Source organism: Opisthorchis viverrini (genome assembly GCF_000715545.1).
Source record: "Opisthorchis viverrini unplaced genomic scaffold opera_v5_211, whole genome shotgun sequence".
NCBI lineage: Eukaryota > Metazoa > Platyhelminthes > Trematoda > Opisthorchiida > Opisthorchiidae > Opisthorchis > Opisthorchis viverrini.
The window spans coordinates 919,094-941,815 of NW_008751861.1; the positions used below are offsets into that span (position 1 = coordinate 919,094).

At 45.4% G+C, this 22,722-nt stretch overlaps 2 protein-coding genes across 2 annotated transcripts in view; one reads left to right on the plus strand and one right to left on the minus strand.

Annotated features, from left to right (window-relative positions):
- Positions 1-1,908: 1,908 nt before the first annotated feature.
- T265_08184 (hypothetical protein) overlaps positions 1,909-22,722 on the minus strand; it is a gene marked incomplete at both ends in the record, with an annotated part of 36,100 nt that continues 15,286 nt past the window's right edge. Inside the window, one exon of the mRNA XM_009173909.1 lies at positions 1,909-2,082. Coding sequence (XP_009172173.1) covers positions 1,909-2,082 — 174 coding nt within the window. The remainder of the gene's footprint in view (positions 2,083-22,722) is intronic.
- The window catches only part of T265_08185 (hypothetical protein), a gene marked incomplete at both ends in the record, with an annotated part of 24,581 nt that continues 16,425 nt past the window's right edge, over positions 14,567-22,722 (plus strand). Inside the window, 3 exons of the mRNA XM_009173910.1 lie at positions 14,567-14,823; positions 14,912-14,982; positions 21,166-21,334. Coding sequence (XP_009172174.1) covers positions 14,673-14,823; positions 14,912-14,982; positions 21,166-21,334 — 391 coding nt within the window. The remainder of the gene's footprint in view (positions 14,824-14,911; positions 14,983-21,165; positions 21,335-22,722) is intronic.

Sequence of the window (22,722 nt, forward strand, 5' to 3'; positions counted from 1 at the left end):
AATGGGTTGATCTTGTGCAAGAGTTGACGAATGTCCTCCACCGTGAAGACCAAGTCGGTTAGAGGCTGTTCGTAGTTTCTCCTTGACAAGAGTGGATGTGACGAGGACGCTGGGGATTGATATATGCATGCATAGTGTTCTCTCTAAACCTCATTTGGCATTGTTAGGTCACTCATGGTTTCTCCGTTTCTGTCCCTCAAGGACAACGTGGCTTGTTACGGTTCTCCGTTCCTTTCCCTCAAGGAGAACGTCGATTGCTTGTTACTGCGGCGATGTCTCGTGTATTTGTACAAGACGTTTTTGTGTTTCCGAGCGATATCTAGGATGGTGGCTTGCTTTCGTGCGTTCCATCGGCGAATTTCTGGTTTACAGCGATTCCGCATTTTACGAAACACGAGTTCATCTTCTGTGTCCCTTGTAGTCGACCTTTTGGAAAAAAGTTGGGACCCCTCTTCCAGATATCGCCGAATCCTTTTGAACATCTTGCCGCTCATCCGACTGCGCGCTGGTTTTTTGGGACGAACGTCGCGTCAGCCCCGTGAACTTTCTGGACAATGGTCTTATGTAATTCTTCCACTGAATCTGATCCCGGGTTAACTTGTACAATAAAGATGCGCATTCCTGATAAGTCTGCACTGCAGAAGTTTCGAAACCACGTGTGAGGTCTGAGATTTTTGGCCCAGTAGCAGACGAAATCAAAGGCCAGCACACAGTGATCGCTATGTCCCAGTGTAGCGTTAATTGTTACCTGATCAACGAAGTGTCTTTCCTGAGTGATTGCCAGATCCAGGAGGGATGGCAGTTGGCCTGCGCGGTATCTGGTGGGAGGGTAGATAACAAAAAAATGCTTATGGCGTCTGTTTATCTTCAAGCATCTCACCACACTGCGAGAAATCAGTTCAAAAGACATTCACTATTCCACGGATAATCCTCCCGTTCTATTCGCATGGACCTCCACATACTCCATGAGGACTACATCGGACAGCCTCTTGAATACGCAAACTAATTTGTCCACTCAGGGCTAAGAGAACGTAATCCTGGTTGAGCGTGCCCGGAATCTGCTACGAAAAGAGTTGTTGGCTTTAAGTCCGTTGATTATGAAACGTGTTTCAAAGTGCCTTTCCTAGTTCCACGGCGGGGACATGTTAAGGAGATTTTCAGACTGAGCGCACAAATTTATGAAGCAACGGTTTTTCTCACGTCGTGTGGTTGCTGCGCGGAATAACTTTCCTCTGGTTGCTGTTCGTGTTGCATCTAGTTCGAAGCACTTTTAAACACCTTTTGTTTGAGACCTCGCGCTGGGAATATTAGTGCCATGGGCAGAGAACGTAAGGAGCCGTGCTACATCCTTTTCCGCTTGTGTCTTACAGGTGAACAGGGGCCGCTCAAAAGCAATGATAAGCGACACGGGAAGCTTCGGCAAAAGCCTTGATCTTGTGCATCAGTCCGCGAGTGCCCTAATGTATACGTGGTGCTAAGGATATTTTTGATCTGGTTTGGGTGCAAGTACGCGCTGTGCACCTCCCGTAGTTGTGCTGAACGAAAGCCTATTTCGAAATGTTCAGACGAAAAATTAACATGAGAATCTAACATTATTACGTCAAACGAATTTTTGTTTGAAGCATTCTCCCAGCTTCCCAAGTGCTCCATTTTGCTGGGGGTTGGAGACAAATCTGGCCTCTGGTATTTTCGTTAACAAGAAGTCCCCGATAATAAGTCAAGTGAATCACGTGAAACAGCCTGCAAGCGTTTCCACCGCCTCTAGCAACTCCATTTTCTCGGGCTTTCGGATCCACCAAGCCTCGCGGTCCACCTGGACACCCAGTTCAGTTAGCGTCGGATGACATAGTCGTTACCAGGCGGAACCTCTCGCACGGCTTGCAACAAAGCCATGGTCTTATCAGAGGTTCAATGTTTGGATGAATTTGCTTGGACCGTATCGCCAACAGTAGTTCCAGTCCTTCGTGGCTTTTTATGCACGTGTTCACAGTAGCCGCCATTATGATATGGGACGCTACGGTAGAGTGAAGAGGAGCCGATTTGTTTGCTTCGTCTGATCTCTGGGTCCGGAAATCTGGTGGACTGTGAACAATGAAACTCCAGAACAAGAAGTGTCCAAGTTCATGTCTCCACTCAAAGTACATCTTGATTACGGAACTGGCCTCACATGCCCTTTCAAGAGTGGCGACGAGTTCCTCGAGGAACACCCATATTGCTTATTCGGGATTATCAGGAAGAAAGCGGTCGGCCCATAGTAACTTGATGATAGTGCCTATTTTTAATAAGGTACAAGCACTGAACGTAGTACCCACAGATGTGTTATTTTGACTCCTGTTGTGACAAGTCATATGGCATCTCCGACGGTTCTTCAACTTACGGTGGCACATAAGGCCCTCAGCCGTGCGCACCGAGCGGGATTTCTACCGAGTAGAGGCAACTGCAACCGATGTTTGAAGATTGCGAAAAGGGATAATTGGGAAGGAATAGGATGAGAGCGGTAGCGTGTGGTGAGTGCCAGGAGGTATCAGGTAAAACGGCGTCAATATTAAAAATTCCAAGGGGAGATTACGGCAAGTTAAATGGACCCAGGAAATGTGGGTTTGTTTGCTGATCTAAAGACCAAGTACTAGCTTGGCCAGAATAGGTGCCCAGTTTTGTGAAGGTAAGGACCTTGCCGTCGAGGTAGCTAGCAAGGAAGTTATGTGGTGGACTAGTTGGAACGGGCGGTGGTTTTTAGGTTACGAAAAGAAACCTAACATAGTGTCTCCGTTGTGCAAAAGAGGGGGTTGATGTGAGCATTGAAAGTAGACAAGTAGAAAAGCGGTCGCGCAACAGCTTCCCAGATAACGGATAAGAATCGCAGCTTCACTGAGATCTACTACGTCAGCTTACCAGGAAGGTAAGGGTAAGGATCACCAGTCGCCGAGCCACTGCTGTCAACTCCAGAAAACGAATAGTGCATGGCAAAACAGCTATTAAGCACCAGCTGTGACTGCTGTAATCAGGAAAATAATAAGTTGTTGGCGTTTTGCTGCTGGGTCTTACCAGGAAGGTAAGGGTAAGGATCACCAGTCGCCGAGCCACTGCTGTCAACTCCAGAAAACGAATAGTGCATGGCAAAACAGCTATTAAGCACCAGCTGTGACTGCTGGTAATCAGGAAATAATAAGTTGTTGGCGTTTTGCTGCTGGGTAATTTTCGACCCGCGATAGACAGAGGATATCGTTCACATGTTTGAAGACGTCTTGTGACATGCGTCTCCTACCTACAACCTGCGGTCATACTTCAAGACGTATACATTGTGAACGCATACTGTATAATTCAAGGAGAATCTCTTGGGGCTATGGAAAGTTCTGCATACCTTGTCAGTAGTATTAGCTGTGTTAGAAATATACCTGATGAAGCCAGTAAATGAAGGTAAAGCAGTGGAATCACTTCGACTGATTTTTGTCACGTGTGGCATCAAACGTCACACCGAAGGATCTTGAGTGTCACGCATACCCGGCTACAGTGAGCGCTGTTTCGTTGAATGGTTGCGTTGAGTGGCCTCTGTGGAGAGACTATGTTGGGCGTCTTCAGCTTTTTATCATCAGTGCCTCAATGAAAGGAACTGTATTGAGGAGCTAGAAAACGTATTTGGTTGCGCGGCAGGTACCTCAACCGAGGAAAGCATAAACAACAACAACTAGGGCAGTTTTCTCACGTAATACGCATCACAAAAACAACATACTAATTTGCAGAAAAGTCTGGACGACATGATGGAAAGTTCGACTGTTTTTGGTGTTTTATGATTTTCCGAATGGGCCTTCGTGACTCCTCCTGAGACGGGCTGTGAACAATGCAGACGATAGTGGCCGGTTAATGTCAAGCCGTCCTTACCGTTGTTTTTTCCCACAGCATCTGATTGAACGCTTGGGTGTTTGGGCACCTCGGAATGCTTGACACATACCAGCATCAGTTTTCTTTGACTCTTTCTCTTCCATTCGGAGGCTTTAAGTACAAACTGCCGAATTTTATGGCTTTGTGGTGATGAAGCGTCAGTGTCAACGATTATGTTTTTTACCCCGTCGATGGTAAGGGGGCGCTAAATGATATCAAGATAAGCGTCGAAAGATATGGTCTCTCTAGGGCGACCGTCAATGTTTCAAATAAATGATAGGCTGACTACCTCCTAACAAGTAATTACAGGGACTGTTGTTCAAATTATTTGGTATGGAGGACACCCTCCTACATTACTGAACATGGCGATCTCTGTACGATCCTCGATTATTTCGCCCACGCGCATAATTATGGGACTACTCACAATGACCGTCTGACTAACATCTGTGACGGAATATTTTGGTCATCTTAAAAGCCACTGTCGCGTAAGCATTGCTTTCATGCCGCACATAAACAAGAGAACCATTTTTTAATAACCACGCGGTGCAGTCGAAATCGATTTCACAATTTAGACTTGGGTGACCCAAACCTGGTAATGTTTGCACTCAGATTTCCGGTTGTCGGTACAGCCCTATGCCTTCGGCTAGTCGTGCCAGTCGCACCCAAAATGCCAGGCAATCTCTCCTTGCTTGTCTGACCTAGAACCGCATGCCGCATGACACAACAGGATTAAAGCACAGCTTTCAAATTGTTGTAATCATTTCAGGAAGCTGCCTGACAGATAAGGCATAGGTAAGTAAAAAGGTAGAATAAGCCAAGGAATAATCAGCCTGTTCAGTACCAAAGCGGTTATATCTGTGCCTGATTTTCAATTTTTGTTCCAGGTACACAGCATAAAACTTCTGGCAAATTCAAGTTGTGATCAAGAACGGAGAGTTTTCATTACCAGGAAAACCAGGTGGGACGTGCGTGCCGATCCTTACAAGAACAACCCAATTCCTCTGGAACCAGATTTTGAAACAAGGCAACGTTTACATTGGGTTTAGCATTTGTTTTTCATTACCAGGAAAACCAGGTGGGACGTGCGTGCCGATCCTTACAAGAACAACCCAATTCCTCTGGAACCAGATTTTGAAACAAGGCAACGTTTACATTAGGTTGTAGCATTTGTTGGTTTCTACTGGAGAGTTTTAAAACACCTCAGTCTCAGCCTTGCAAAAATTTGTTTAAGCGTATTTAACGCCTGTCTTGGGCAACGAATTCATAATTTCAATGTGTATCGCAGTTGAAACTTGACTGTATCTGCGTGCACGTCTATCATATGACCTTATGTGTGCCTCTCCCCCTCTTTCCCCCCTACCACGGACGGGCCATCACGAGCCCCGGGCAGGAAAGATTAACCCTCTTATACACCCCCTGGTTGACCTTAACCTGACTTTGTACTCCGGACTTCTGCTTTTGGTTTCGGTTTAATAAACGTGTGTTGTTGCCACGCTCCAGTGCTCTTTTCCGTGTCACCCGACCTGTGCGAATGTGTGCTGTGTGTGCCGCGTGGATTTCGTAATACCGACCTCTATATCTGCAGGTTCCAGAACCGACGTGTGCCGTCGCTACATCCTCTCGAACGTCGAATACCGCTGACTTCCTGACTTCCCACGCCACAAATGGCGCCAAGCCTCGGCCTAACATCCCCATGGATATGAAGGGGAATTCTAGTTTTCTTTACGCGCTTCCTCCGTTTTTAATCGGAAAATAATTTGCCAGGGTGTATTAACAATAACTAATTCGACTTCTTCCTGGAACTTTAAAACGGAGCGGAATTCGCAATTTTTTTGAAAAAGTTTCCTATCGCTTCATTGAGAGTCCTGCCAAACAAATCCAAGGAATCTGCCGCATCTAATAAGTTTGGTGGAATTTTCTTATGCCGTACTGTGTGCAAGGCAAGATTTAGTCTTTGAAAGTGTGCCAACTCCTTCGCAGCACAATAGAAGAATTATTTGATTCATGGAGAGTGCGGGTAGATAGTATAGCCAGCCGGCTAGTAGTTCAAAGATTTGGCAGAAATTCAGCGGAGTGGGATGGACTATCGTGTGCATGTAGCATTTCTGTCCAGCAGTGGTAAAGGTATGTTAGACTACGGGGAATGCATGGGGCTGTGTATGGCAGGAGTGGTACAACCATCGTGGCTCCGTACTCTGCTCCGTGGAAAACCTCGTACGTGTTTATCTGCGTGAGCCAGTTGGCATTGTCAGGATAGCGAGGATTGGCCAAAGAGTCGTGATAAAATAACACTAAAATGGAACAAGGATATTTGCCTGTCCATCCCGAGCGCGTGTTGTATTTTCCGCCACTGGACTGCGGCCACAAGTAACAAGCGACGAAGATTTGTTGCAATTTTAAATGACCTACTGAGGCAGCACTGTCAAGTTTCCAATAGAGTGATTAAAGTTCTGCAGGAGACAGTTGGAGTGGTGGCAAGAGGACCACGCAATCCGGCCTGTCCATATATGACTATGAGCAACCTATTTTAGTGCACTGATAGTTCCATATCTAGTTATGTAATTGTCCATGAAGAGAATATAAAGTTCAGGCTTGTGAGTAGGCAGTCTCAGGAATGGTAGTTGAGGCCCTACGTAGCTACATGTTGTTACAGCTCAAGGGCATCTGGAGATGTAGGATTATCCTGCATTTGAACGTGCCAGGCGGGAAGAAGAGGGGTCAAAAAGCCATCGCAGGCAGTTTATGGAACGCTTTTTAAAGCTGATTTGGACAGTGGATTGGTAGGTACAAAGAAATACAATTACCAGTTTGGAGTCATGTTAGGCAATCGCGCACATACTGGTGATAAGGGTGGACTTCTGATATAACTTGCGGTTGGGAAAGATGCGCCACCTAGTTATGGAAGTTAGCTGGGTCTAGATCAATCATTAGATTTAAGCATGCGGGAACAAGCAATCAGAGAAAACGTGAGGTTCGTGGTCGTGTCGCACAGTTAAACAAGTGATGAACTCAGTATAGCACTGTTACAACCTATAAAAAAGTAAGAGGCTTTGAAAAATTAATTGCGCCAGGCTCGCAACTTTGCGTGCATGTTGTCGGTCTCTGTCAACTTACAAACGGAATAGCATTTTTAATCCGCAGTACCCGAGCTTTGGATTTGTAAGAGGATTTCCTGGAATACGTGCCTCAACCGGGGCAAGGGACACAGTCGTTGGACGAACGCTACTTTCCTTTGTTTTGCTGTGAGTATGAAATTATGACTAGTTTTAAAGGCGATTTAACCGTTCTCACGAGAAAGTTGATAAACTCGCCGACGTCGTGGTGTTCTATATACATAACTTTGAAGACGCTGCCAATCGTGCAAATCTGAGAATGGAATCATCTACAGAAGTGCATGCTCATATCAATACTTCACAGTGCACTGAGCTGTCCTATATTTTATTACGAAACACAGGGCTGGCTTCCCAAAAACAGTGTTCCGTTAAAGTTCGCTGGACAAGCTCACCTAATTTGTTACGTCTGGCGGGCATAACGGATAGCATCATTATCCACCTGTTCACCTTGATGGGATTTGCATTAGGTATTCCGTAGATTTCATTTCCTATCCAATCGGCACTGCAGAGATTTAAAAGATTGAAGGATTTGATTTCTTACTTTGGATAGAGAGCGGCTAATCGCATTTGAACCAGTGGCGATAGTCGGCCTGAAAAGTTTATTCAGATTAACAAAATTCCATGAGCAACATATCACTAAAACGTGCGACTGGTGAGTGGTAAATCCTCGCCAAATTTGAAACCTCTCAAACCACATATTTTCGGCCAATTTTATTTTAGTTTGTTTTCATTGGGTGTCGCCAAACGTTGGGAATTCGAGATCGACTGTGAAATGCTTGTGGCTGTCGGCTCCGCAAGACGCGCAGACTTTGCGGCTGTCGCCAGCACTGAAGAATGAGCCCGAATTTGGAAGGAAGTGGGCGGGGTAGGTTATGATCAGGTAAAATAGAGAAACGTCAATGATGACTTAATTTCGCTTGCCCGCTTTGCACATGTGACAAGGATGGGGACACGGCTGATGCGTCACGCGTGTGCTGATGAATCCACGCACTATTCAGTTGCCGCATTATTTATCACCTTTGTTTACTGTGGCCATGCTAAGGCAATGCTTTGGCAGCAGAAATGCCAGTGCATTAAATGACAGTCCGACACGAACGTTCCGACTACTTTCCCAAGGGTTCTTGGAAACTTTTTAGGGGGTACCAAGCCACTGGTAAAGCTTGTTACCAAAGAATAGCATTAAGGTAACAAACAGCCGTCGCAAGGTTCGGTAAACCTCGAGGGCGGTTAAACTGAGTGTCGTAGTAAAACCCAGCTTTTCGTAAAGCATCAATGTAGCAAGTTGTGGTTAGCCAAGTTGGGGCGCTGATTGGTCAAATTATACCAGCTCTACGCCAAACAACCGCTCTCAACTTTCCATGAGTTAACATTTTAAACAACAACACGCCTCCATCATTCGTGTTTGTCCCTGGGTAATCCTCGGAAACGCTGGATCACGAAACCGTTCGCAGAAGTGAATACGAGGGTGTATTGCTCGTTGCAATAAACGTTCAACACACAAAAGTGGGTGCTTACTTCTCTGGATGGGTGCCTCGAACCGACAGCGTTGCCCATCTTCTGATGTGTCAGGATACAGACGAAATCGAAATGCAACGCAGGTAAGCTAGAATTTGCAAGGTTTGGAACGTGTTATTAAAGTGTTCGAGCGATCTGACTGCCGCCCAAAGTACCATGTAATGAGGTGAAATTATGAGGAGGTATCACGGGGAGAGCGACGCAAGGCAAGATAAAACGAGACCACAGGTTGGCTGAATGGACAGAAAGGACTCCGTGGAGGTCATCAAGAGTTACTCTTAGCACTGGAGGCAAGGCCCCCTGCAGAAGACTGTCTGTGGATTCGCTCGCGAGCCCACTGTCAAACTGACTGCCGCCTCCACTGAGGAAAGCGGCTCACCTGTGGAAAAGTCGCACGTGCATTTGGTCGGTCACAAAATGCTGAATGACCTCAGTGTCAAATGAGTGAATTAGCAGAAATAAGAAAGGCCGATTAACACGCACGCAACAAAAACGGAAGTGGCGCGTGAGTTACGGTTGTGGACAGGAGAAACGGTGGGAATAACGAATGTCAACCTAATGGACGATACACCGCCCGCTAAATTCTCCACATTGGACCAACGGACGCCCGGATTATTGGGCTCTAGTTATGCTCAGCTTCATTCTCGGGCACCCTATCAGCAACTGTCACGAATGGGCGAGATCGCTCCTGCCACAAATGTCGGCTTCGATAGATTGCACAATCGCGCCCCTCTACAGTAGATACTGGTCCAAAACAACTGGTCCATTGGGACTAGAAAAATACCGACAAACTTAAGAAACCGGCTCACCTGTGGAAAAGCCGCACGTGCATATGGTCGGTCACAAAATGATGAATGACCTCAGTGTGAAATGAGTGAATTAGTAGGGATAAGAAAGGCCGGTTAACACGCACGCAACAAAAACGGAAGTGGCGAGTGAGCTACGGTTGTGGACAGGAGAAACGGTGGGAATAACGAATGTCAACCTAATGGACGATACACCGCCCGCTAAATTCTCCACATTGGACCAACGGACGCCCGGATTATTGGGCTCTAGTTATGCTCAGCTTCATTCTCGCGCACCCTATCAGCAACTGTCACGAATGGCCCGAGATCGCTCCTGCCACAAATGTCGGGTTCGATAGATTGCACAATCGCGTCCTTCCAATACCTCAAGAACGCCGTTGACCATTCTATAATGCGGGCTTTTACCAAGCCACCTGGGCTTGCCTTACAACCATCTGCTAAAAATAGAGCCTATTTATCACTAAGCATGCCTCATTCGGAGGGTGGAGCCTTTACCTCACCCCGCTTGCCTCATTCAATAGACACTGATCGTAACGTGATGACCAAGCCACTGCCTTCTATAGTTTTACTCCACAGGAAAACCAATCAATTGGTTGGCACATGCCACCATTTGCTCGAGTTTGTGAACATGCGCTACATTCATGTTGTGGATGGGCTACCCTACTACTCAAGGCGGGCAAGGCGATTTTGTCCAGAGACTTAATTGCAACTCATAAGGTGGCTCAATAGCCTTAATACCTCTGATCCATGAGAAAACCAGAACTCCACTTTTATGAGCACTCTTGACAGGTCACAAAAAAGTGACCCATATATGGCCGAAAACAATTGAAAATTGTATTCTAAAGCAAATTTGACTTGGTTATAAGGCGTATAAAATATTCTTAAGCCACTGTGTTTCAAAGATTAAAGTGGCCCATCCGTGCGCCACCCAGATAAGTGATTTTGTTGCAGGAAAGCGGTGGAGAGAGCAAATTGATTAACTACGTTTTCCGGTAGACGCATAATAATCCGTTTCAACCATCCAAAACCAGGCTAGTGTCCAGTGGGTTTCAAGCTTCCGAGGCTCTACCCGTTCAAGCCGTCCTGACAGAACGGCCAATCGTTCCACAAAACCAGTATAGACACTAGGTCGTCGTTTGAGGCCTAGGGGGAACCAATCACAACTCTGAAACGTATAAACAACAGTATTTCAAATATGATGGTGCGGGTGTGTCCATCGTGCACAATTGGAGTAACTGCTCCCACACCACTTGTGTGATGTCCGGATTTCAATTCCATACACGTTTACGTATGCGCACTAATGATGAGCTCTAATGAATTAAAGGTTCTCTTATCTTAACCTTTGAAGTGGTACCATCAGAAATATTACTACAAATCGGGAAAAGGTCAAACCAATCGAGTCGAGTGAACGGCTGATCATCAGAAGCTAACGGGGGTTGATTTCGCTGAAACCATAGATTTTTCCAAGTTCACACTTTTCGAGGGGTTTTTACTTGCCTGACCGCAGGTTTTAGTGATATGGTGTTTACAGCAGTTTGTTTAGCTGAGCAAACTTTCAAGGTCAACCGACTTTCGATTCGCTTAGGCAACAGAAAATACCTGCATTGCTTGATTTTTCAATATTCGTGTTGGCCAACCAGGCTCTTCATATGTTTGAACGAACACGCCGGTGCCCAAAATTAATAAAACTATCGTTTACTTGTTTATCCATTAATTTATTCCACGCACCAGTACAAACGTAGGGGATGGTCACTCCGGTTCTCGTTTTCCGTAAGCCCCTTTGACTCAACGATGAATCCAAAGTCTAAAATATATGATGGATTAAATTCCCTTAGTACCTCATGTAAAAGAGTTGAAGGCCAGATTTTTTAGGGCTAACGCACCAAAATAATAGGTGGCATGAGTTGCACCAATATGTCCCACGACTTGAAGACGTATATAAAACATCTGTTGCGTGCGCAAGACATACGTGAGCAAAGCAAAATGTCAAGTTTCACCACCAGTACACGGTCACATTGGCAGAATCTCACATGGGAAAACATGAAAACCACCTTTGAAAGGAAAACGAAGCGTAGACCCACTATACAGTGCAGATGGTTATTTAAAGCGGTAGTTGTAGACGAAGTGGGTGGCCAGTACCTTCGCAAATTCATCTAGAAATTGCTATCACATTTGACTCCTGGGTTCCGTACTTCGATAGAGTACCGCACTCGTTCATTCGCTACGCTTCAGACATGTTGACGGGAAGACTGCCAATATTTTGTATACAAGGTGGCAGTGATTGGGCAGTGAAAATTGGCCACCTGAAGATAGTTCTAGGAACGAAATCGAAACTTTCTGGGTACACGGTACAGTGTGTTCCATCTATCATAATTAATTCACCAAAATCAGCTCGGCTGGTCCAAAATCATTTTCCGCACGCTTGCCAATTTAACACCTATTCTTTAAGCGCTAGGACGCTCGGCAATTTCTACCGACATAGCAATCAATCTTTATAACGTGGACTGTGATCTTCGCCTCATAACATCATGATCTGCCAAATCTATTTGGTGTCCCGAGTACAGTGAATGTTCCGCCATTGCCGAGTCTTTAAGCAATGCTCGATATTCTTCTGTCTGTTTGTCTCCCTACTTTGCGCCCCGATCCTAGTGTGAAGTTCTGTCCTATAAGGGCCTTAGTGCGGTCGTTACACTCGATTCTGTAGACACAGTCGCTGGTCCTGTACGCCGAGGTCATTCTTCACCAGTATTAGTGCAGAGCGTGGTGTTTCTCTTCTAGGCAGCTGCATTATGTCAGCCGTCCTTAGAAGTCTTTGAATGACCTCCCATTTATCCGATGTGTATGAAATATCAGCGGTCCAAATATGTTCACTGTTTCGTTTCACTACTCGTAACAAGGCCCTTTACAAATGGCACCTAATCAGGCTAGCTGGGCATCCACTACGCCAAAGTTTGACCTTTACATTGTCTGGCTACCCAATAAGTTTACCAGGAGTGTGTGGCAAAGAAATAAAAATAATAACGCTAGGTTGGCTATACAACAATAAAGAGGTCAGATAGAACACTCACTAAGAATTGTTTTCTTTAAAATAGGTCGCCGTTGGCCCAGTTCAGCGAATGAACCATAATCCAATTATGGTGGTCCATGGGTCTTCTCCTGAGCCGTTCCCACATATAATAGGTTCCGAAGGTGGTCTGAAATGTTTTAACATCAGAGTTAGTACATGAGGCTCGCGAATGGCCTCTGCAAGCTCGAGCGAAATCAGAAGAGAGAGTCGAAGCACGTGACCACGCTTGTATTATGTGAAGTTGTACAAGTCCGCGTTTGTAGTTTTTCGTGCTCACACAAAACGATTGCGCAACTGATGCTATATGTAGTGTTATAATGGAAGTAAAATAAAGGTATAAAACGCCACACTACTCCCCCACTAGAGCGTTGACCGTGAAAGGGGAAAACGCTCGAATTATTAAAGTAACGAATCAAAAAGTTTCTCACTTCAAGTTTCATAATCAGCTAAGTGCTGAGGGAAACGAACGCGTCGTCCGGAACGACCAGTAGAAGGAGTGCGGTTGGCGGCAGGGATATCCTGGGTAGGTGCGGGTGTTGTTGGATAGCAGGATTGCTGAACGTGGTCGTGGGTACATTGATGTAGGCAGGTGCAAGCGAAATCGGAAGAAAGAGTCGAAGCACGTGACCACGCTTGTATTATGTAAAATTGTATAAGTGCGTGTTCTTGTAGTTTTTCGAATCCAAACAAAAAACGATTATGCAGTTGATGAAATACGTAGTGTTATAATGGAAGTAAAATAAAGGTACAAATCGTCAACTTGGACCGCTGTCTGATCTGCTTCTTCTGGGCCCAGGGTCTTGACACTATAATACACTGATGTGATTGTGTGTGTGACTGTTTGAATGTTTTCTTTTTTAAGCCATGGTCTCAGAGAAACTTGGGCTGTGCATCAAAGATAGGCACGCGAATGCCTCACCAATCCAGCTCGAGGACCGCTCTGATTGGTCGAAAATTTGAGCGCTGAGGCCAATGGTGCTTCAGTTCCCGCTGCTGCTTCCAGGTCCCTTTGCTTTCCGGTTGCTGTTGATCTCGACAAGATACCTTTAAATATTTCTTTTTTGGGCGCTGATACACATGTACCATTGACGGCTCTGCTAAGGGTGCTGGCTTTGGAGCACCGGACTGACTGGTGGGCTGAAAAGTATCCATTATTTCACCCTCTCGTTAAATGGAAGTTCACCGTTGTTAAACCACTGTTAGAGGGAGGGGATAGGCAAAACATGGATAAGTATAGACAAATCTCCCTGACTTCTGCGATCGGGAGAGCCATGCGGCATGTGAAAAAATCACTGACCTATAGGAATGTAGCTACATTCCTGACATTGTAGACTTTATGTGTATGATGCTCAGTGGGGTAAACCGTGCGCGGCCTACCTGTGAACGTGAAAACCCACCCCATCCTCAATTTTTCGGGTGCATATCTCTATTTAAGCGTCATCGTTCTCCTGGTCCCCAAGACTTCCCACTTGCTCTTTTCAAGGATGGCTGTGCCCACCTGGTTTAGTTGCGTCCCTTTGGGATGAAGGCACCCTTCCAGACAACTGGAATAAGTCGATAATAGTATCCATGTTCAGAATGGGTACTTGTGGTCGGTGTGTCAACCACGGATGTCAGTTTGATTCCCGTGACAGGGCTTCTGGCGTCATTGATCCTCCGGCTTCTTACGACGGCAAGCGACCCATGTAGAGATGACCCACAGTCTTGGTGTTCCTTGACTTCGAATTTGCGTCCGATTCTGTCAGTCAGTCAGCACTGTAAACGATACTTGCCCAACAGAAAATGTTTCAAGCTTTTAACGCAGTCTGGTCCCTACATTCGCATACTTGGCGTGTGAGATTGTGCGGAGAGCTGTAAAAGCTTCCCTGCGAAAAGTAGTCTCCGACCAGTATGTTGGCTCCCTCCGTTCTTGTTCAACTTCGTCGCTGAAATATTAAGGTGAACCATAGAAGGTCTTCAAAACTCGGTGTTCAACTTGTTGCTGGTGAGCACCTTGTCCATCTGAAGTGCGCAGGTGACATTGTCTTGATCTTCAAAGGCGAAGGTGAGAGTCAAGTATAAGCCCTTTTGAATGCAGTGTGAAAAATCCCCCAGGAAGAGCACGCAAAGTAGCGGAGCAAACGACACTCCATAAGGTGCGCAAACACATTGTTGTCATCATCGCCATCCTCAGTTTCAGCGCCATATGGCTGAGTAACTCCCTTTTAATAGAAGGAAAATTGCCAGGACGGGGTTCAGTCAGAACTGTTGTTTGCCATCCTCTTAGGGGCTTTTCAGATTGCTTCCATATATATGAATATATCTCTCTTCAGCGGGCCTCACATTCCCTACCTATCTTGGGACGATCTCTCAATCACCAGTCTGTTATTCTCTAACAACATTCATACCACTGGCTACCTGAAGGGCGTCGATTTACGTGGCCCCATCATGAGCACCTGGAGAGGTATGTTAAGTTGATTCCCAGCGTTTTACAGGTGTTGTATGAAAGTAATTTTGGCTCGTAACTTTTGCTCACTGTTTTCCATCCACAGTCGCTCGGCGAGATGAGAACCAGGAGACTGACTATGGTTCGATGCACTTGAACGAAACACCCTCTCTTTATGTACGTTCTGCATAGCTACCTTTGGTGATATGGCTATTTTTATGTGTTCAGCTTTTGTGCGTCAACTACCTAGGGATGTGTTGCGAGAGTCGAGTAGTTCCAGGACGGGATTAGAAAGGAGACAGAATAGGAAGACGTAATGTACGCTTTAATCGTCTAATAACTGTAGTGCATGAGCTGAAAATGGAGTGAGAATCACGAGTTAATGGGTTATGCAAATGTATGAGTTATATAGTCATGACAGGATGACTCGCCGGTTAAGGCACAAAATTACTCAATGGAAGGCCTGAGGTACAAGACAACACGTACTTCGACTGCTGCTGCCTAGGCATGGGCAACCTGGCCTGGTCTTGTTTCCTTCTGGAAGCATGGCAGCTATGGGCTAAGAAAGTGTCACAGTTGGACGTTTTTTATTTCGTAGACCATTTTTAGTTCACAAAGTGAACAAGACTGCAGTTATCATCATCATCGACAGCATAACGTCAGTGCCTACCACTGATGCTTTGCTACCGTGTAACCTGAAAGCCTCATTGTGGAGAAAATAGTGAACGGGAAAAAGACATAGTGTTAGTCTACTCAATCACATCGAGGCGTCTACACCTTAAGACACTCATTCAGGCAGTCGGATAGAAACTGACAACAAAAATGCCATTGGCATAGATTAACAGCCAAATTTTGAAGTTTCTCCATCCGGTTTCGATGGAGATCTCGCCTTCCCTATTCTGGAAGGCAAGTAGCACGGACAGCACCCAGACGTTTCGTTCTCTTTCATACCTCTCTGCCAGGTTAAGTGTTGGCCACCTTTCTGCTTCCGCGACTCTGAATTGGGAACGGACAACAACATGCTTTTCGGAAAGCAATTTTTCGGCATGAACAATACATGGCCTAACCAATGGAGCTTCTGGCGCTGAACACATTCTTCTATGGACGTCCCCGTTGTTAAACTGGTCGCTCGCTTCTTAACTGCTTCGTCGGGGATTCACCGACACCAACCAACGCGAGTTATGATGTTGCTCGCCATCATTTTAGATGCGGTGGCCACTACACATTGTATTCGGTGGTTGTTTGTCGTGTATCTTATCCAAGTTTTGAATAAGCGATATCTCGCACTGTACCGCATTACAACGCCGCCATAACAATCTCTTTGGCACTGGAGGCAATTTTTGTGTGTGAAAAACTGCTTTGTGATGGGAATGTGGTTGAAACATACCCCTCCTTACCAGGCAATAAAAGACGAATGAACGGCAGCAACTTTTTAACACTCTTAACAGGAAGCTGTTACGCTTTCTGCTGAGTAATGTGGCTTTCCGTTGTCACATTTCGTTTATACTATACGGGCACAAAATTTGTTGAGTAATTAAACTTCTGCTTGTCTTTATTTGGTACCTAAAAGTAAAAATTCATGTACTCATCATATGAATCGAATGCAATCTTGAGGCTAATTTTCTTTCCGGAATGCAGGGTCCGTCTTCAGCGTCATGAACAGCCATGTACCGAGAGATTTTTCCGGATTTTTCAAACGGAACTAATTGATTCGAACCGACACCGCGCCTAAATTAGTGGTATCTGATACTATCGCAGTGTAGTGAAACTCATCAGTTAGACTCCGGGGAGGGGCTAGTCACGCACCATTTCACACTGTCATGACTATATGAACCATACATTTGCATAACCCATTAACTCGTGATTCTCACTCTATTTTCAGCTCATGTACTACAGTTATTAGACGATTAAAGCGTACATTACGTCTTTCTATTCTGTCTCCTTTCTAATCCCGTCCTGGAACTACTCGACTCTCGCAACACACACCTGCCGCTTTAATCACATATTTCATCCGCTTGGGTTACAGTACAATACTGAAACAAACTTTAGGCGATTATTCAGCTGCCTTGGCTAGGTTGCACCAGCTTTGGTGTACCTCTCAGCTCCCAAACTGATGTTTCTTTGCTTGATTGGATACCTGCAAGCAGTTGTCTCTGACATTCATCTGTTCACATACATAAGGATTCGTACCGGAACTGTGATTCTTTAAAAGACACTATCTAGAAGTAACTGTCCACTTATCCACCACGAAGATGTCATCCTAATCTCAGGAGATTTCACTGCATAAGCAGGGTGCCTCAGTTCACGCAAGGTACTGTTTAGCTTCAGGTCTAGTTTAGACCGTAAGCGTAGTGCTAATGGGAGACGTCTCTTACAACTTTGTACCGACCACAGTTGGCAGCCGTAGTGGGTTTAGGCGCAGTGAACGCCGTTGTGTTACATGATTTTTCTCACTGCTGAGGAACCATGTAACCAAAGTGATTATGAAACTGTTAACTACTTGTGGCGGGCTGCTCATTCCGGAATGAATATGATGCTTTGGATCACGCTCTACTCCGATATCGATTTTCACCGAATCCCTAGGGTACACCTAGGAACCGAACTTCGAAAAGCTTTCTAAGTCACATAGTAAGCAAACATGTCAGAGCTTATCATGTGACATTGCCTCCTCTCCAGAGGACTTTAATCGTAACTGGCAGAAGATAACAACCACCAGGAGTGACGCTGGAAAATTGGCGTGTCTTTTTGAGCATGTACACCAGCAGTACCACTAGTACCAGTAGTTCTCAATGGCTAGTGTCACTTGTATACCTTTGAGGCCACAACATATTTCAGCCAAAAGGAATGTTGCTGTTCAGCTCAAACGAAGTTTATGTGTGGATAGGAATGTGTGGTGGAGGCTAGTGCAGCAGAGAATTCAAGAAAGCTGTCCCAGCTGGTCCTCAAAACAGGACCCAGGAAATCCTCTGTTAATGAACCAATCAAACAATAATGATATAGTCTTGACTGTTTGGTAGGATATTCTCAACAACGGTTCGGTTGGCCTTCGGTTTCATTCCACTCACTCATCTCAAGCCTCCATCTACGAGTTTAGACCCCCTCTCATTTGAAAATAATAGATAATCGTTCAGCTGTAGCACCCTCTCGATGCCGAATTTGGATGCCACATGAACCTGTGATACTGCCAGGTTGCACGAGCATAGACAGGACAAGTCGAGCTGCAGAGGTCGGGTTCGAACCTTCCGGTCAGTAAATTGGCACTTTGAGCTATCTCGCCTCCAAAGAAATACTTGTAAACTCGGACAATGCAGACGACGTTGTCTTATTATTTGATGAGCGTCAGTCCGTACAATCTATTCTATATAGGATTCCGGATGTGATCCCTGGTTTCGGCGTGCCTTCCTCACCTTCAGAATGCAAAGTGTTGCTTCAGTACTTCCAGTTCTCCGCTGTGCCTCAAACTTGAGTGAGAGGAATTTTTGTTTGTTGACCGGTTCATCTATCTGGGCAGCTGCATAAGCATGTATTACCGGGGTGTAACATTTGCGAGCTTGCATTACCTATGGTGTCAGGTACGAATATCACTGAAGCTGGAGGACTTTGTGTACAAGGTGATTGTAGGAACGGTCCTGCTATGTGGTCGTGAAGCTTGGCCCTTCCGATTCGATAACACTTACAGGTTCAAACATTTGATCACCGGTGCCTTCTTAGCATAGCAGGCGTTAACTGGTACAGCATGTTAGCAATGAAGTCATGATGAATCACAATCACTAGATTAGTGAGGAAGACTCATCGGGTTCAGATGGTTGAGGCATGCACTGTGGATGCCCAACTTGCATCTACTAAGCAGAGCAGTCTTAAACTCAGAAATCTTGTTGTTTGAAGATCCATGAGGACAGGCCCTCACTTGGCACTGTGAACTAGAGGAGCTACCGTCAAACTGAGCGCTGTAGGATCTTCCCACCCACCCAGTAGGGTGGCGCATGATTCCCCGCGCGCGTAATTAGAAACTCTACAGGACATGGCACGTGAGTGGTCCCATTGGCGAACTTGTCGTCATTTTCCAATCGGACTGTCTAGTTAATGTTTGCCTGTCTTTGTTCGGTAGACTCACACCGAGCTGGGTTCATAAAGACCTTGGATCAATCGCACTGGTAACGTCGTACTTTGATGTGATGTTCATATGCATTCTTGTTACTACTTCAGCATATAGGCACCTTGTTTTCAAGCGTTTACCATATGGATAGAAGGTTGTTTGTAATAATTCCTTACCCTTTTTGACAAATACACTCATTTGCGTATCAGCTTCGTTTTAACGGGAGACTCAGGTGAATATCTCATTTAGAATATTGTTCAACTGAATGTGCTGCACAAAAGCCGCCTAATATTTCAGATGGTACGATATTCGAGATATCGCGGTATATTTTCACAAAGGAAACTACTCGCAAATTCTTCAGCAACCCACAACCGGTTTTGCTCTTTTCGGGGTCCACCGGGTAGGCGCAGTCTTCAAATTCCATCAACCTTATCTTCTTGAACCCGAATTTGACGGGCGCTCAGCTTTATGTAGAAGCCGATAGACACCTATGAGAACTGGAACCACGTGGTACATCAGGAAAAAAGATATGACTCGCAACCTCCCCCCGTGGTAACCTAACCTACGCAGCTACCTGAGAATCCGAAGAAGGTTTCGAGTAGAGCATACGTCGTACTTTGCAATTCAGTTTGAAAACATAACTATGTTCGCAGATGAGCAGTTCCACGTTGTTGAGAATCACCCAAGTGCGCACTGATGTCTCCTTCTATGGTGACGAAACGTTTGCAAGTCAGTTGCAAACCTCCGCGAACAGATCAGGACCAAAAAACCACCATAATATACTAGTGGATTTAATAGCTAAATTACAAGCGCCCATTGGTCTGTCTGTCCACTTTGGCAACATGTAGTGTAACTGGTCTCAAAAAGGCATTTGTAATTTTTTGCACCAGACATAGCTCGCGCTGATGCCATGATTGAAAGAAAGAATCATAAAAGGCCCTGTCGTACTCTGAGCTCATGTTTCTGAGCTGCTTGGCTTTATTTGGTACATATTAATTTGTTTTCATTGTGCCAGTGATTTTTGTGCTATTTCGCACCGTCATGTTACCCACATGATACACAACAACGACCATCTTCCGGACTTTTCTCATATGTGAACCAGTGTATGATGGGCTATGTGAATTTTTGGTGTACAGTGTAGTTATTTTAATGAATTTTTCAGTGTAGAACCACAATACCTCGTGCAATACCCTAACCCTGATCAAGATGGGTACGACCGAAGTAGCTCAGTTCAATTAGCGACTGTTGAATTTCCGTTGCCTCTATCCGTAATCTAAGTGTCAGGTGTTCATCTCTTCACTGAGCTTGACAATGGTATTGGAGCATCTTACTTGACACACCTTAGATATTATCTCGTTTACTTTGGTTGTGTTTCATTCACTGAAGAATGGAGTTGAACAAATAAGCTCCAAGTGGAAAATTTCGATGCTTTAACTCGAGCGGCATTGTTAAACATGACAAGCCTTCATGGAACACTCTGGTTCGTTCCCACATACAATTTCGAATGTGCACTTCGAATTACTGAGTACTGCTGATCCCATTTATTCCCTATAAATAACGCTGTCATAGACAGCTCCCATCACAATTTGGTCGTCGACTTTGCAGTTCGTTATCCATAATCCTTCCTTCTGGAAGTTTCACTACAACAGGTGTGTCGAACTGGTCACCCGAACAACGTTCTGAATGAAAGCCGGAGTTTCTCCACTGCTCAACAAAGCTCAGTAGCAACTTGGATGAACCTGTGTAGTTATCAATCCAGGATCCGGTCACTACCAGCAAACTAGGATGTATGCTTCCAGCTTTAGGATAACCATCCTCGGTTTCTTAAACGACCGTCGTTTCTTGTTCTCATTAGTGCTGGTAGGTCCAGAGACTACACAGAACGAGGTAAACGATAATTAGCAACTAGCGTGAAGCAGTTATGCCGTTTCCCGGCGATGACAAGTCAGAGCGAGGGGCTCTGGATTCAGGGGTGCAAATGGAATGATTGATATGCCTTTACTAATGTATTAGAAGTCAATGCGAGAAACCACCAGGTCCCTATCTTAAAACTGACTTCTCCTGGTCGTCTCACCTTCAAACGCAGCTATTTGGATGGGCAAAAAGGACCGAGACTTTGAAGCATCGTTTTTCATACCAGTCTGTTGTTGATTTTTCAAGCCAGTTTTTACTCATTTAGCCATGTTCAACTTTCAGTTCGCGTTAGGTCTAACTTTGTTCAACCTGTACATCGGTGGGTGAATTTTTCGTTATCCATTCTCCAGGCTGTAACATCACCCTCTCCGCGGCTATCAGCTCAGGTTTTGGCCACGGAATGGCTGAACAGAAACTTTGAAACTAATCGCATTTCGCTTGTGGAGTATCGAACAAGACTGCAGGAACTACGCCGCGCTGTGCGACTTGGAATCGATTCGGCCTCCACTTGTACAGATGGTATGCGATAGCCTTCATGAGCTTACGTGAGATACGAGTTCCGAGTGTTCTTTGAATGGATTTCGAGAGGTGGCCAGATAAACCTTTTTAGACATGTAGATAAACTTGACCTGATTAGACTTCCGGTAGGTATATACTACTTGTTTCATTTTCTTATTTGCCAAAGTGTTTGCTACCATCCGAATCATTGTATAAAGCCTGGTCATCGTGAGCAGCTGTTAACCGATTCTCATTGTTTACTCACCGCTATTCCTGAAGCATTGCTTGTATCCTACCGGAATACTGAAGTAGTAATGCGGAAATACTCAAGTGGTTATCGGAGGGATAAACTCACATTTAATGGATGAACTGCTAAGACCATCGTTGGTGCAAGCTTCCTTGCGTGGTTTGAATACCAGGGGACTGTCTACCTCTCAGAGGGTAGGTGAGAAAATGTTGTGGCAATGAGGCATGAGAATGTGCCTACGGAGCTCAGTGGCGTCAACATCTGTCACTAAGCTTCACCGAGTGCATTCGTATGCCCTGTCCGAACTCATCATCAAGACAGATAGTCCACACTCTCACGACTAATGTGCGTTATAAAATAACCACCGTCATTACCATCGTGCCAAGTGCCTAGCCTTCCCGGCCAACCCTCACCCATTGGATAAAGTTGGTGTAACTAGAAGTAATATACTGACTGCAAGAGTTGATGGCAACTACAGCCGATGACGGTGGTGAGAAGGGGAATAATGAGGGCGGCCACGAAAAATGAACAAGAAAGTACTGATGAAGATGTGTGTCTGGGGCAGAGCAGAATAGCAGAGTCTCTGACTTGGTTCTTGTATGGCACTTCTACCTCTTGATAGTATCAGAGTTATCTCGCAGGTACACCTTTTACTTGACTTTTTTACGCTACACAAAGTGGCGTTGCTTGACGCGGTGTTCGGGCTTGGGTGCTACAATGATCCCGGAGGCTATACTGACCTGAACTTCGTTCCACAAGGTGTAACCATTCCAGGGAGTTCAAAAAGCGGCGAGCCGGTCTTAGTGTAAACTCGTGCTGTCCGTTGTGACATGTTTCCCGGGTTGACCAGCATGTCCGTGTTTATTGAAGAATCCATGCTGCCTTTCCCCGAAGAAACACAGGTTAGAAGAGGTCGGCTCTAAAAACTATATACTCCAATCGTCCATGACCGACAGTGCACCATCCAATACGGTCGAAATAATTTTGAAACCAAAGAATCTGGTACCGTTCAAAAAGCACCTGTTGTTCCGAGTGAGTAAAACAATAAAGCATCACTCCCTGCGCCCTCAGGTTAGGCTAGCCTCCTGTGGCCGAACAAGTTGGACTATTGAATCGTCAACTTCTGGCCGGGTCCCCAAAGAAAACACTGCTTCCGCCGCTT